This window comes from Lissotriton helveticus, chromosome 7, assembly GCF_964261635.1.
Source record: "Lissotriton helveticus chromosome 7, aLisHel1.1, whole genome shotgun sequence".
NCBI classification, from domain to species: Eukaryota; Metazoa; Chordata; class Amphibia; order Caudata; family Salamandridae; genus Lissotriton; species Lissotriton helveticus.
The window spans coordinates 1,575,473,641-1,575,489,847 of record NC_136068.1 but is presented as its reverse complement, the minus strand read 5'-3'; the positions used below and the strand labels follow the sequence as shown (position 1 = coordinate 1,575,489,847).

Sequence of the window (16,207 nt, the reverse complement as noted above, 5' to 3'; positions counted from 1 at the left end):
GGGCCCCAGGGGATGGTAAACAAGGGATCCTCTAACTTTGAAATGACCCAAAAAATCTTTTAAATAATAGAGCTTCACAGTCTTCGGTCAGTTTGGTCGAAGATTTGACTGAGATTGTCCCGATATAAAATGCACAGACCTCCTCCTCCTCCTCCTCCTCCTTTTAGCGGGCGGTCTTGTCTGTGCAACCAATATCCTCCATGGGCCGCAGTTAGAAGTTCAGGCATTGATGTATTATTAGCCCGGGTTTCAGTAATGAATGTAATATCCGAATTATGGGAGTCAGTCAATTCTGCCATCTCTATGGTGTGTTTTACTAAGGAGTGAGAGATCACGAGGATGCAGGTGAATGTCGTAGGAAGATTTTTGAAAAAGACGCCAAGGCCCTGATCATGAAGCTAGACTGAGAGAAAGTTCCTGTGAGCTGGAATCCACAGTTCTTACAACCTTAGCTGTTATCTAGACATAGCGAAGTCATGTTAAAGTGGTTACAATGTTTTACTCCCCTTGTTAAAAGCTGTAAGTTACTTACCTGAGAAGATGATTAGGTTTGAGGTTTCTGGGATGAAACTGGCAGGGTTGCTTGCAGGGGAAACTGGTGTCGCTCTGCACGATCCGGGCACAAACAGGCTTGCCTTTGGCACGCCCACTGCGTTCGTCCGCGAAGCAGTGTGCATGATGTAGGCGCTGTGGGGGTAAGCAGACACCAAGACTGCTAACCCACCCAAGATGACATCTTGCGGGAATCCCAGAGGGGAAGGAAAAATGGCTCCTTTCTGCCGCTGAGGAAAAAGGCAAGCGTGAAGACTCGCACTCTCCCAGAGTCAGGAGTGGTACTGTAGACAAATAAGCAGGTAGAGACTTCGAATGTAAGCGTAGAGAGCTGTAGGCACACATAGGAAGCTAGACAGACACCCAGCAACACACAGTGGTGACCACAGAAAACCATGAAAAAAATACATTAAAAAAAAACCTTTAAGGTACACCCTGCAAAACGCAGAGGTGAACCCAAACCCCCACACAGATACAATGGTAAAGAGTAAGTGGGCAGCAGCAAAAGCTTACGAATCACATGACCTCATCAAAATTGTAACTCAAGATTCTGGGTTTGAGAGTTCAAGTTATGGGCCTTCAACCCCATAAAGTGTAACATGCTTTTGCTAGAGTAGGTCAAAAGAATAATGAAGCCTTGAAGCCAAGTTGGCTTCAGAACAAATTTCCCTAATTGGTGGTGGTGAGCTAAAACTTGCTGTGGACTTGGAGAAATGGACTTGAACCAACTTTCAAACCTTTACCCGTGGCACTGACCATTACAATAGTAGAGTTATGATATGCTTTGGAAGATGTTTATTGATGCTCTCACTCTGAAATCAATAAAACAGCAGACAGATGCTCTTGATTTGCCATTACGACACAAAAAAAATACTACTGTCATTAATGTACTAGTGTTCTTATAACATTTTTTATGTATGCATTTAAACCTTTTTTTCTAAAACCATTGGTGATGGGTCACAGTCATTATTGGTCATTGAACAAAAGTATGAAACATATGTTGGGTTGCTGTAATCAAATGAATTTCCGCTAGGGACTCATTTTATGTGAGGTGCTCCATCATTGTGACTGCAAAAATGTGAAAAGAAATGAACGTGGTGATTCATCCATCCTTGTACAGTCCGCTTTTTTCTGTATGCTCAGAATGGCCTGTTATGATACATAAGAGGTGGCTTTTTTCAATCTAGACGTTATCACCACTCACACGGCACTCAAGCTCTTCTTACCTACCTTCCACTGGTACACCTACACTCTGCCACAACTTTTCAAAACATTGACATTAAGTTGCCTGCGTTTTTGAGTTCATTGGACTGAATTACTCTCATCTTGGTCATTTGTGCCAGATGAACAAGTTACTTACATTCGGTAACGATATAGCTGTAAGAAACAGGTTAGTTATAGGTTCCTTACCTTAGAAATACCCCCAGGCATCAAACTGGATCCGGAAAGATTTTCGCCAGCAGTAGCTCTGCTCGTCGAAAGGTGGCATCGGTCTGCTCTGCGTCAGTCGTTGTTGGCGGGATGACATCGCGGTAGCTACTTAGACGCCGCCCTCGCGTGCTGAAGTCGACTCTACAAGTCAGTTTGCAGTACGGGGCGGATGGGTGGAGCTGTAAGGAATCCATAACCTATGTTTCTTACAGATATATCCGTACCGAAGGTAAGTAACTTATTCATCTGAAAGAAACTGTTAGTTTTGCAGCGTGAATCTTTCTGGATTCACTATGCTGTGCATTATTCTGCGGTCTTGTGGTTGGGTCCAGATTCGTAGGCTTTTCTTACTTTTTTTTGTAGCACAGGTGGGCTTCGACGTCTCACCTTTTGGTGTATTTCCGGTGACGTCGGTACGCTTCCTGCGGAAGCTCCCACTCTTGGTCCCCATCTTCAGATTCGTTTTTCCGCGGTTGGGTCTGGATAGTTCCCGAAAGTGCTCCAGACATTTTTGGAGAAAGAAGAAGAAAAATACGCATTTTTGCAAGAAAGGAGATTGAGAAGACTACAGGAGACTACATTATCGAAGAGGACGACTAAGGAGAAGAAGAACTTCGACGTCCATCGAAGAATGCAAGCTCAGGGGGCCCCCTGAACGCATGAGATGGACAACACTCCATTCAAATTCTGCCGTAACTGCCACCACAAGTACGCGCAGAAGAACCAGCACCCGGTCTGCAATCTTTGCCTACCGGTCGACCACGAGAGCGAGGACTGCAACGCCTGCTCCGCCTTCACGCCGAAGACTCTTCGAGTGAGTGAGAGAGAGACAGAGGATAGCCAATGCCAACATGCAGGGCAAGGGACAGCCACCGTCCCTCCGAGACCTGGGGCTATCATCAGACGAGGGGGACAACGCCACCGCAGAACACAACGGCTACACGGTCGTAGAGACCGATATTACAAAGACTCCAAAGAAGGTAGGAGACTCTACGGCCCCTAAGGCACCTAGAGACCCCGAGTCTCGAAAAATTGAGGGCAAAACCTCGAAAGCGCAGACGCCGAAAATGTCGGCGTCCACGGCTACACCAAGGCACAGTGGATCCTCAGAGGACTCTCAGGCGCCGAGAGCTGGAGAACAGCAGAAGACGTCGAAAATCGCCCCTGAAAAGCAGCGTTCGACGCCGAGGGAAAAAGACCCGAAGAGCACTTCGGCGCCAACGAAGGACCCGAGAGCCAGCTCGGCACCGAAACCTTCGACGCCGAAAGTCGGCTCGGGCCGACCTAGCCGCCGAAGAGAGCGGCCGAACCTTTCGACGCAGACCACGCGGCCGAAATGGAGAAAAAGAAAAGACGGCTTGAGGCCGAGATGGAAAACATCCTGCAGCGGAAAAAACATTTCGACGCCAGGATGAAGGAATACATAATCCCGATGAAACCTAGGCTACAGGTGGTCGAGACAATGGAGGAGGAGGACTACGACGTCGAAGGACAGTCGGTGGGCGTCGAGACCTTCGACGACCAAGAAGAGGAGGAGGCCTCCTACTACGAGGATGAAGGAGACGACGACCGCAGGACACTCCTCGAGGTCTGCATCCTCGGACACTCGGGGAAATAGATTGGCAGGACTTCAACACCGAGAGCCCAGAAGAAGCAGTCGACACGTATCCCTCGAGGCCCTCGCCGCCTGATGACATCGGCGTCTACAACACAGTCATCAGGAATGCAGCGGAAGTTTTCAAAGTAAAACTCGACGAAGAGAACCAGAAGGCAGACTTCCTTCTCGAGACACTGCTCCCCACACAAACAAGGAGCCAGTTCCTGCCCATGCTCGACAGTGTCATGGCACAGGGGAAAGAGGCTTTCAAAGAGCCAGCTACATGCAAAGCCGTCACTCCCAGGACGGAAAAGAAGTATAAACATGCCTCGAAGGACCCACTCTACATTCAGGGCTCGGTCTCAGCAGACTCCATCATCGCAGCCACGGCAAGGAAGAGGGCCAATGTGCCTACTACTTCTGGGCCACCCCCAGACAAAGAAAGCAAAAGGATGGACCTGGGGGGAGAAGAATTGAACGGAATGCCGCAATGCACTGGCGCATGGCGAATTCCAGTGCACTGCTCACCAGGCACCAATACCAGATCCTGGAAGAGCTGGGCCATTTATTAAAGAACATGCCACAGGAATTCAAGCAAAGAGCTGAAAACCTTGTCGAGGAGGGGAAGAATGAGGCTAATTCTTGCCTCAAGACTGCCCTGGACGGAGCAGACACCTCCAGCAGGCTCATGATGATGGGCATCACGGAAAGAAGCCTGGCTCAGAATTTCGGGCTTCAAGCCGGAAGTGCAACACCGCATCCTCAACACACTGTTCAACGGAGAAACATTGTTCGGGCCCCAGTTGACGAGAAACTCCGCCAACTGAAGAAGGATAACGAAACGGCAAGATCCATGGGGGCATTGCAGTTCAGAGGTACTAAGAGGGGCACCCCGTCATGAAGACCTAACGGGAGGGGTGGAAACCAGCCAGGAACATCACACCAGGCGTTCCAACAAGCCCACCAAGCAGACACCCAGACACAGCAGGGGCAGCAAATACAGTCCTGGCAGTACCAACCAAAAGGCCAGTCCTTTCGCTGGAGAGGGAATGGACGTGGACAGAAGAGAGGGGGACAACAACCCGCCTCAAAGTGACTCAATAAAACTACATGTGCCCACCCGAGCAAAAACTCCCAGGGTGGAGCACAAACACATCAGACAGGAGTTACGTGAATTAAACACCTGCGACCATGTAAGACCAGTGGGAGGAAGGCTGAAACACTTCTTCAGGGAGTGGAAGAGTATAACATCAGACAAATGGGTACTCCACATCATACAGTTCGGGTACTGCATAGAGTTGGAAGGAAAGCCAACGGACAGAAATCCAAAAAGAAGGCCACTAGCAAGGAAAGAGCTAGAGCTCCTCCGGGAGGAAGCAAAATAGCTCCTGCAAAAGCAGGCCATAGAGCCAGTACCTTACAGGGAAAGGAACAAGGGCGTATACTCCACATACTTCCTGGTACCAAAGGTGGACGAAACTATGAGACCCATCCTGGACCTAAGATTCTTAAACCAGTTCGTAAGAACGCAGAAGTTCAAGATGACCTCCCTGCAAGAGGTGCTTCCTCAATTGCAAGGCGGGGACTTCATGGTCACCATAGACTTAAAGGATGCCTACCTGCACATCCCATTGAACAGGGGGCACAAGCACCTCCTCAGGTTCATCATCGGAGAAGACCACAACCAGGTCACAACTCTGGCGTTCGGACTCAAATCGGCACCAAGGGTTTTCACAAAGTGCCTCGCAACAGTCGCAGCACACCTACGAAGAGAAGGGATACATGTATACCCTTAACTGAACGACTGGCTGATCAAAGCAAGCTCATACAGAACGTGCAAGCAGCACGCACAGAGAGTGATCAACACACTGATGAACCTAGGATTCTCCATCCACTGGGGAAAATCATCCATAGAACCAGAACAAATAAAAATCTTCCTGGGAGCACAGATCGACACCTTACAGAGCAAGGTGTTCCCCAGCAAGAAGAGAACAATAGCGCTCGCGAGGGAGACACAGCTCTACTAGAAGGGGCAAGCTCGGACAGTGAGGACAGCGAGCAAAATCATGGGCATGATGGCATCATGCATACACCTAATGCCAAATGTACGGCTCCACATGAGACCTTTACAGGAATAGCTACAGGAGCAATGGTCACAAGCTACAGGTCGTTGGGTATGATCTAGTGGTTGTAACACACTCCGTGCAGAAAGAGATGGCATGGTGGAACATGGGGAACATAACAAGGGGGAAGCCTCTGACGCCACCAACGCCAACAGTGACCATCACCACAGACGCATCCCAGAAGGGATGGGGCGCTCACATGGAGGAACTCAATGTAAGAGGCCTGTGGACACCAGCAGATGCGGTCAGACACATCAATTACCTGGAGTTGAAGACAGTTTTCCTAGCCATAAAGGCCTTCCAAACAAGACTGTACAACCAGAGGGTGTTGATCCAGACAGACAACACAACAGCGATGTTTTACATCAACAAGCAGGGTGGGACACAATCAGCCCCGTTTTCGAAGCTAGCGCAGGAGATATGGAGGTGGGCCATCCCACTCAAGAGAGACCTGCTAGCCATACATCTACCAGATTCGGGAGAAGAAAAGACCTACTCTCCATGCAAAACGGAGAAGTGCTGCACCCGGAGCCAGAGAGCCTGAGCCTCGTAGCGTGGCTCCTGAGGACATAGAGTTTGCGCATCTGAAACTGCCAGAAAGCACCCTAAGGGTACTTCGGGAGGCACGAAGACCCAGCACATGGAAGTGCTACGTAGCGAAATGGAAAAGATTTACACTGTCTTGCAGGAGGGAAAAGCTACACAACAAGATGTAGAAGGACTCGACAGTGGTAAAGTACCTCACGCACCTGCTCGACAAAAATCTAAGCTCATCCTCACTGAGGGTTCACTTGGTAGCGATAGTCGCTTACACGAGAGGAGAAACGTGCAAGAGTTTCTTCACATCACAAGTTGTTAAGAGATTCCTGGAGGGAGCAAAGAGGATCGCACCACCAAAGAGGGTGCCACCACCTACATGGAACCTTACGGAACAGAACTCGTGAAGGAACCTTCGAACCAATTCACAAGGCCTCCCTAGAAACGCTGACCATGAAAACAGCCTTCCTGGTAGCAATCACTTCACTGCGCATAGTGAGCGAACTGCAGGCACTAACGCTACAAGAACCCTACATACAGATACACAACGATAGGGTGGTGATGAGAACGGACCCACACTTCATGCCAAAGGTGGTGTCAAGGTTCCACATGAACCAGACTATACAGATACCGAGTTTCTTCCAAAAAACGGCAACAAAAGCTGAAAGAGCGCTGCACACTCTGAACGCCAGAAGGGCATTCATGCACTACATTGAGAGAACGAAGGAACACAGAAAAACAAAGCAGATCTTTGTGTCGTTCGCTAACCGTTTCATGGGGAAACCAGTAACTAAAGGAACAATTGTGCGATGGATCGCCCAAACAATACAGTTCTGCCACAAGCGAGCAGGACAGGAACTAGCAGAGGGGACATGTGCCCACTCTACCAGGAAAAAGGGAGCTACAATAGCTTTCCTAGCTACCACACCAATTCAGGACCTGCCTGGTGGCAACATGGGCTTCAGTGCACACGTTCACGAAGCACTACTGTGTAGATATACAGATGAACAAGGAAGCACAAGTCGGACAAAAGGTGCTTCAACACATATTCAATAACCAACGCTCATCTTCCACCCAGCCGCCACAAACATGAAAAACCGCTACAAAGTCTATGCACAGCATAGTGAATCCAGAAAGATTCACGCTGCAAAACGAATAGTTTCTTACCTGTCGGTGTAGTTTTGCAGCTTGATGATCTTTCTGGATTCACTAGCAATCCCAACCGACCTCCGCCAGAAAGATGAGGCTGGAGAGAAAAGGTGGTTGAAACAAGGACAAATACTTTGAAAAGAAGCCTTAAAGGTTAAAGCGGTTAAAAAACTTTAGTTGAACATTGCCATAACTTCGGTAACAAAACAAACACAAGAAAAAAGAATCCGAAGATGGCGCCCAAGAGTGGGAGCTTCCGCAGGAAGCGTGCCGACGTCACCGGAAATACACCAAAAGGTGGGACGTCGACGCCCACCAGGGCTACAAAAAAAAAAAGACTACGAATCCGGACCCAACCACAAGACAGCTTAATAATGCACAGCATAGTGAATCCAGAAAGATCATCATGCTGCAAAACTGCACCGACAGGTAAGAAACTATTCGTTATAGATTCCTTAACTTAGAATTCATACCCCAGCAATACCAACCCTGGAGGTGGGTCTGCCAACCAAGTTCACACCAGAAAGTCCTGGATAACAGAACGGCCAAAGAAGCCGTCTCTCCGGACTTGGCTGTCCAGGCAGTTGTGTTTGGTAAACGTGTGCAGGGATGCCCACGTAGCTGCCTGACAGATGTTATTCAGAGGCACTCCCCGTTCCTAAGCAGTAGTGGCTGACGTCGCCCTGGTGGAATGGGTGCCTAGCCGCACTGGAGGCTCCTTTTTTGCTAGCGAATAGCAGGCTTTAATACACAAAATGACCCATCTAGCGATGGCCCACTTGTGTACGGCCTGACCTTTCTTGGTGCCCACACCGCCAAAAAAGAGGTGGTCATCCACCCTGAACTGTTTGGTGCGATCCAGATAGAAGGAAAGTGCAAGTTTTGGGTTCAGACGACGGAACCTATCTTCCTCTTTAGAAGGAGGCGGAAAAAAGGTGGACAAAGTGATGGTTTGCCCTATGTAAAAGGAGGTGACCACCTTGGAACGAAAGGATGGACAAGTTCTTAGGACAACCTTGCCGGATATACAGCCACAAGAGGAGGCTTGGATGTAAGAGCCTGTAACTCGCTCACTCTTCTGGCAGAAGTGATGGCTACCAGAAATGCAGTCTTAAGAGTTAGAGTTGTAGAGGACAGTTGTGAAGCGGCTCAAAGGGAGCGCACATCAAATCTGTCAAGACCATATTCAAGTCCCACTGAGGCATTACGAAGGGGATAGGAGGAAAGAGATGAGTAATGCCTTTTAGGAAACTATTTACAACCGGGGACTTGATGAGAGAAGGCTAATCAGGAAGCCTTAGAAAGGCATAAATGGTCGAAAGGTAGCCCTTGATACTGCCCAGAAAAGAGCCCTGCTGGGCCAAAGAAAGGAGGAACAAGAGAACCTCAAAGGGGATCCACAGCCTTTGCTGTGCATAATGCCACAAATTTGTTCCATCGGCAGGCGTATACCATCTTAGTGGAGGGACGCCTGACTGCCAAGAGTACATCACAGACTTCAGGAGGCAAGTCAAATGAGGTGGAGACTGGACAGACTAGGTGGAGGACCTTCCCCTGCTGCAGTGACAGGAAATCCTCCTGAAGAGGCAGCCTGATCGGAGGTTCGATGGCCATGTTGAGCAGCTCAGGATACCAGACTCTTCGTGCTCTATCCGGAGCCACAAGAATGACTTGGGCCCGGTCGCGCTTGATCTTCATCACTCTGGGCAAAAGTGGTATAGGCGGAAAGGCGTATAGAAGACCACAACTCCACTCGCGGCGAAAAGCGTCGCCTAGCGAGTGCCGCCTTTTGAAATTCTAACGCGCAGATTTGCTGACATTGCGCGTTCTCTTCAGTGGCGAATAAATCTTACCAAGGCTCTTCCCCACTGCTGAAAGAGACCTTGCACCACCTCCGAGTGAAAACGCCATTCGTGATCCATCATGCACCTGCGGCTGAGTTCGTCTGCCCTGGCTTTCAGAGAACCTGCCGGGTGTTGAACCACCAGGGATATGCCCTGATGTTCCAGCCATGTCCAGAGGCAGAGGGCCTCCTGACATAGGGTCCACGACCCCACCCAGTTTGTTGCAGTACCACATGGTGGTGGTGTTGTCCATGAACACCTGCACTACCCTTCCCCCAAACAGTGGGAAGGAAGGTTTGAATGCAAGACTGATCGCTAGAAGCTCCAGAAGGTTGATATGGAGCCCCAACTCTGCCGGAGACCAGAGGTCTTTGATCTCCGCCTCTCCCATGTGGCCGCTCCATCCCAGAAGGTTTGCGTCTGTCACCACTGTGTGATCTGGATAGGGAAGGGAGAGGGATCTGCCGTTGACCTAATCCTGGTTCATGAGCCACCACTGCAATTGTCGTGCAGTGCCCTCTGAGATCTGTACATAATCGACAGAATCCCCTGATACTGCGTTCACTGGAACTTCAGGTCCCACTGCAGAGCCTGCATATGCCACCTGGCACGATCGACCAGCAGGAGGCCATGAGGCCCAGCAGCCTCAGGGTCATCCAGATGAAACCCGGGATAGAGGCTGAAAGATCGGAATCATAGCCCGAATATCCCAGACTCTCTGCTCGGGAGGATAAACCTGAAACGGTGTCGTCTCCAGAACTGCTCCTATGAAGAGGAGCTTCTGAGAGGGGGTCAGGTGTGACTTCCGCACATTGATGGAGAGCCCCAGCTAATGCTGGAGGTCGGCCGTAGTCTGGAGGTGGGAGACGACCGCCTGGGGCGAGCCTGCCTTCAACAGGCAGTTGTTGAGATGCGGGAAGACAGGAACCCCTGATCTGCGCAGATGAGCTGCAACAAGTGCCATCACTTTTATGAACCACCGAGGGGTGCTGGTTAGGCGAAAGGGTAGCACAGTAAATAAAGTGCTCGTGGCATACCGTGAACTGCAGATAACGGCCTACTTCTGAGGCAGGAACGCGCTCAATGGCACCCTTTGCCAGGAGAGCTGTGACTTCTTGTTGGAGAAGGCCCAGTTGATCCTCCGACATACGATGGTACTGGGGTGGCATGGCTGAAGGGGTAGCCTCGAAGGGGTAGGAGTACCCCCTTTGGACTGTCTGCAAAACCCACCTGTCTGACGTGATGGTGTACCCATTGGGGGAGGTGATGGTGGATCCTGCTGCCCAATTGTGATTAATGGGCCTGAAATGTCAGACTAGGAAGGTTTGGAGGTTGAATCCGGGCATCCCTACATGCACCAGGAGTCGGGACTCCAAAAGATGTCAACTAAAGTCGCTCAAAAAGTTCAGTCAAAAAGTGACTGGAGGTACTGCTCTCGTCTGATCTGCGCTGGCTGGCGAGGAAAAAGAAAGAACTGATGTCAGCACGCTAGGGCGGCGTCTAATTAGCTACCCTGACGTCATCCCGGCGACCACGATGCCAACGACTGATGCAGAGCCGACCGACGCCACCTTCCGACGCGCTAAGGTACTACGGGCGAAAAACTTCCCGGATCCATTCTGACGCCTGGGGTAATTCTGAGGCAAGGAATCTATAACTAACTTTCTTTCAGATAGCGGCTTCAACACTGGCCAAGAGGTGTCGAAGCTTCTATTTCTGGTTTCTTCTAGACTGAAATGCTAATGCTAGGATTTTTATGCCCCCTATGATATGCAGTTTTTCAATAGCGTATTGCTCTGGATATAGTTATGTGGGCTAAGCATTGGATTTTTTAAAATTTAGAGCAGCTGAGAATGAACTCCAGGACTTGAGTGTAGAAGTATCCTTCTACACAATCCACCTTCTATCATAATTCTCAGGTGTATATGGCATAACATCTGGATATTTCATGGAGCAACTTCACAACGAGGCTTGCGTACACCTTGACTCACGATGTGAGTTTGGTTGGTATTAGAGTGAGCATCTTGAATTTTTGGTTTCAGGCAGGAGTTTACAGAATTGTCTTCACTTTGAGCTCTTTTTGCCATAATTGGTTCCATGGGTAGAAGGGTGTTTGTCCCTGCGCACTGATTTTAAAGTACAGGTTATGAATACTATATCTTACAAAGAGATGGTTTGTTGTTTTCGCGAGGCCCCTGAAGAAGGGATGTCAAAATCCCGAAATGCATTGGGCAGAGCTATCACACAAAGATAAAGTAAGGAATTGTTGATTATATCTTTGATTATATTTTGGAGTTACATCATTGATCTATGTAATGGGAAATTGTTCATTAACATAGATGATCATAATCATTTTTCTGTTGAAAGCACCATGAACATTGTGAAAAAAATGCAACGAATTATTGTAGAGTTTGTTGATTTATATGAATAAATTGTCAATAGTATGCAAAGTTATGCAATCCGTTGAGTGCAGGTTGACTCGTTTATATACTTTGATAACATCTGGATAGCCAGAGAGGAAAGGAGAAGTCTGGGAGGAACCCAAAAGATTTGTGGCATTGCAATGACCACCTCCTGTATTGGGGAGGACAGAACATGTGAAAGAGAAAAGGGAAATAGGGTGAGAACAAGGAAATACGATACCAGTTACGGTGAGTAACTTTTACTGTAGAGTGAAAAGAAGCTAGAAGTCTTTCTGCGAAAGTATATCTATTAATGCAGGGCCGGTCCTAGGCCTTCTGAGGCCCCGGGCGAAAGGGAAGATGCGAGGCCCCCCTAATTGCATATTGCGTCACAAGAAGTGACATCACAGAAAGCGACATCGTAGTACTATTGATCTTATTTGGCATCACGGAAGCTAACTAATGTGGATATCAGTAACATTGACAAAAAGTGGCATCGTCATTTACATTGCCATTAGCTTAATATCTGTAGTCACTCTGCAGTCCCTAGCACTCCATAGCACTCCCTAGTCACTCTGCACTCCCTAGTCACTCTGCACTCCCTAGCCCTCCCTTGCACTCTGCACTCCCTTGCACTCTGCACTCCCTAGCACTCCCTAGTCCCTCTGCACTCCCTAGCACTCCCTAGCCACTCTGCACTCCCTAGTCACTCTGCAGTCACTCTGCCCTCCCTAGCACTCCCTAGTCACTCTGCACTCCCTAGCACTCCCTAGTCACTCTGCACTCCCTAGTACTCCCTAGTCACTCTGCACTCCCTAGACACTCTGCACTCCCTAGCACTCCCTAGCTCCCCCTAGCACTCTGCAGTCACTCTGCACTCCCTAGCACTCCCTAGTCACTCTGTACTCCCTAGTTATCCTGTGAGTTTCAGCCCTTCCAATGAACAATGGGCCAGGAAAGGCAGGGCGAGGGTAAAAAAACAGAGCTTGCTATGACAAACACTTGGCAGAGGTGAATGTGTTCCAGAGGCATGCTCGGTACCTTTCTCCAATCTACACAAAGTATCTTACAGTCTCCTACTTCCACAAAACCAGTCCTTACCACTCCTTTTTTAGTTATATAGCATAGCCATGCTAGCTTTACCTTTAAGAGGTCAACATCAATAGTTATGGCACTTGTCACTATTGGGGCTTTTTTTTGCTCAATCTTGTGATGTATTGTAAGAACTGCCTGATTTGCAATAAGCAGCTATTCCTGATCCACATTTTAGGGCGATTCCTCTCTGGTTGTGAAAGACTTATTGTGAGATTACAAGGAGCATAGAAGGACTTGCAGCCCACCCATTTATTTCCATTGGCCAGCTTTACTGTCACTCTTGTTTACCTGCTTCCGTTTGAATGGCTTGCCTTGCCCATCTTATGTCTATCACTCCCCTGGAACATATGCAATTTACTTTTACCCTTCCACTTCTACTTTTAAGGAATTTCTTTCTTCTTTTTTCTCAAGCCCTCCAAAAGAATGCATGTGTTTTCAAGCTGTCTCCCTAGTGTGCTTCTCTTCCCCTGTCATGCTCGATGTTGCTCTTTCAATCCCAATTGCTTCTCTCCCTCATCCTTTTGTGATGCACTCACAATTGTGCTCTTCTCCTCCCTTGTTGCTTTTCAGCCGTGTGCTTCTCTCCCCATCTCGCTGTTCCTCTCTCTCTCGCATGTTTGCTTTCCTCCTTCCATTACCCATGCCCTCCCTGTTCCAACTCGGATTGCAAAATAAAAGTATTAAAAAAATGTTCCTGAGTCATTTTGTAGGTGTGCAAAAGCATGGTGCACCTACATTCAAAATGACGGAGCCGTCATAGGAATTTTATTATTAATATTCTTTAGCTATGCTGCACTGTAGAGCCGGGTTAAAAGCCATTGGCAATAACAAATAAGTCACAAAATGCAAGACCTGTTGGCTTTGCCATTAAATCGGTAATACCGAGCACAAATCTGGAGTGGATGGGATACTTAACGCATTGACTAGGGAAACTTGAGGGCTTTGCGGAAAACCGTGGGACAGCGAGCAGATGCGAGCAGGAGTGTGTATGAACTTTGGGAGGGGGGAGTGGCAACTATTCAGAGACCATCTCCACATTCTGAAGTGAAGCCCTCACAAATAAAGTAACATTTTTTTTCAAATTCATGGGGTAGAAAGAGGTTTAAGTCTCGCCCTATGAAACGTAAGCGCTTTGCCCGACCCGTATGGACTCCTTAAACCAGACATTTCTCTATAAATTAAAGCTTTTTGCTTGCCAGAATTTGTTGGCACACATACAAAAACAAAACACACGTTTCAGAATGCAAACGTTGATATCTACAACATAAACGTTTTTATGGTGGGGCTACTGGGTAAACAGGGTGCCACCTTCTTGACTTGTTAAATATGTCAGGCATTTATTCCACATGCGCGGAAACAAACTGCAAGATGAGACCTTTCTTCCTGTTGTACAAAAGGAAATTACAGCCATGCCTGCTGTCAAGGATAACAAATGACTTAACGCCAGTTGATCTGGCTGCTCCCTCCTCCCTTCACCCACCTCCTCTTACCTGTGTCCGGCTGGTGCTGCCAAGAAACAAAGGGGCCTCCGTTGCCTGGAAACAAAATGCAGAAACAGAGCCTAGAATGGCCGGTACTTATCCGAGGCGCTGCCCCACCCCTGACATTGTGAGCCAACATAATTGCTGGCCCAGCTGTTATGCCGCCCCCAATCCGTTTGCACCTTCCCCCACCTGCAATGTGATGTGATCAGGTGAGGCAGGGGGCCCTGTAGTGAGCTGTGAATGTGTGCCTTTCACGGGGGCGCGATCAGGCGAGGCAGGGGGCCCTGTAGTGAGCTGTGAATGTGTGCCTTTCACGGGGGCGCGATCAGGCGAGGCAGGGGGCCCTGTAGTGAGCTGTGAATGTGTGCCTTTCACGGGGGCGCGATCAGGCGAGGCAGGGGGCCCTGTAGTGAGCTGTGAATGTGTGTCTTTCACGGGGGCGCGATCAGGTGAGGCAGGGGGCCCTGTAGCTGTGAACGTGTGACCTTTCACGGGGGCGCGAGGCCCCCTGAGCGCGAGGCCCTGGGCGGCTGCCCACACTGCCCATGCCTAGCGCCGGCCCTGTATTAATGTGTACAAATTTAGTTTACATATTTGGTGCGGAATGCAGGAACCAATACACCTTGGCATCTTGATGAAGTTGGCACTTTTGTGTCGGTTCCTTAGTATTGCAAGATTTTCCCCAGACCATAAGAGGGGTTGGGAAATAAATCAAAACTTAATGAAATACACAATGCTCACAGTTGAGAACGTTGTTACAGGTACGTGATTTTAATATTTGAGATAGGTACCTGAAATTGCACAGCACATTAGATAGATAAGTGTCACAATCCAGTACTGGAAATACTAATTTCTTTTTTCTTTCTCTTTTATCTGCTGCTTCGTGGATTGCCCTAAGGGAGTTGAAGATGCTTTTTATACACTGGTCCGAGAGATCCATAAACACAAAGAAAAGGCCAGCAATGGAAAAAAGAAGAAGAAATCCTCCAAGAGGAAGTGTATCCTACTATGAGACACGTGGAGCTGGTCATACAGACCCCTAAACCCTAATCACCGAGAGCCTGTTTTTCCTGGCATTCGTCCGAACAGCAAATGTGGAATTCTAAAACGCATGCAAATCGATTCTCACAGAGACTTTTCCTTTTTGTTCTCTGAAACTGAGTAATTGAATGAACCGGGGAAAAACCTCAAAGCCAAAAGAGACTACACACATAGCCTAAAATAAACTTGCCACGTATGTTGTAATAAGAAGCCTAGAAAGATTTTAATAACCTGAAGATGCTTCTTGGAAATTTTGAAACCTCGATTTTTATCTTCTTTCCTGCTCTTTTTTCTTTGAACTGTTGCTTTGTTCTCCTTCGTAGCAGGTGGAAGGGAAAATGTTTACAGGTCTGCTGGATACACCCAAGGCCCCGTTATATCCAGAATAAAATGAGAACTTCTATCTTGTCCTATTCTCTATACACTGCCGTTATGAAAATGCAACAAAGATGAATTTTACTAAGGCTTCCAGATGAATTTGCTCTGCCCTCAATCCCTTCTAGTTCAACCTAAACTAGTGTTGCTTGTTCTGGAGATGGTTAATGTGGTGAAGGTTGTACTAAATAACCAGAACTCAAAATGGGCTAAAAATGACTGAAAATCCTTCCTGCTTTTAAAAGGAAAATAAACCCGAAACCTCTCAATTTGTGTTTTTTCTTCCTGCAGTTATATTTACAGTGCAAGTGAAAGACGAAAGGGTAGACGTCACTATATTTTTAAGTCCATGCATGAAGTTTCTTTTCTTTTTGTGTTTGGTAAGGGACCATGGGGATTTAAAAAAAGATTTTTGTTTTCAGGTGTCTACGTTGCTGCTATAACCCTCCCATTTAAAAGTCATTTAGAAAAGGTGATGATGCCTCTAAGGAGGAAATGTGCTTGTTTCAGCCTTGACGTAATAACTCTAGCAATTTCGTGAAACTGATAATCCAGTCTGGTTGAGAGTTAGCATAGC

General features: G+C 48.1%; 1 protein-coding gene across 1 annotated transcript in view; it reads left to right on the top strand.

Moving 5' to 3' along the window:
• Nucleotides 1–15,899, top strand: part of LOC144770517 (GTPase KRas-like) — a 214,154-nt gene extending 198,255 nt beyond the window's left edge. The window contains exon 5 of the mRNA XM_078655099.1: nt 15,113–15,899. Within this exon, the coding sequence (XP_078511225.1) occupies nt 15,113–15,226 (114 nt within the window). The 3' untranslated portion in view covers nt 15,227–15,899. The remainder of the gene's footprint in view (nt 1–15,112) is intronic.
• Nucleotides 15,900–16,207: the final 308 nt, after the last annotated feature.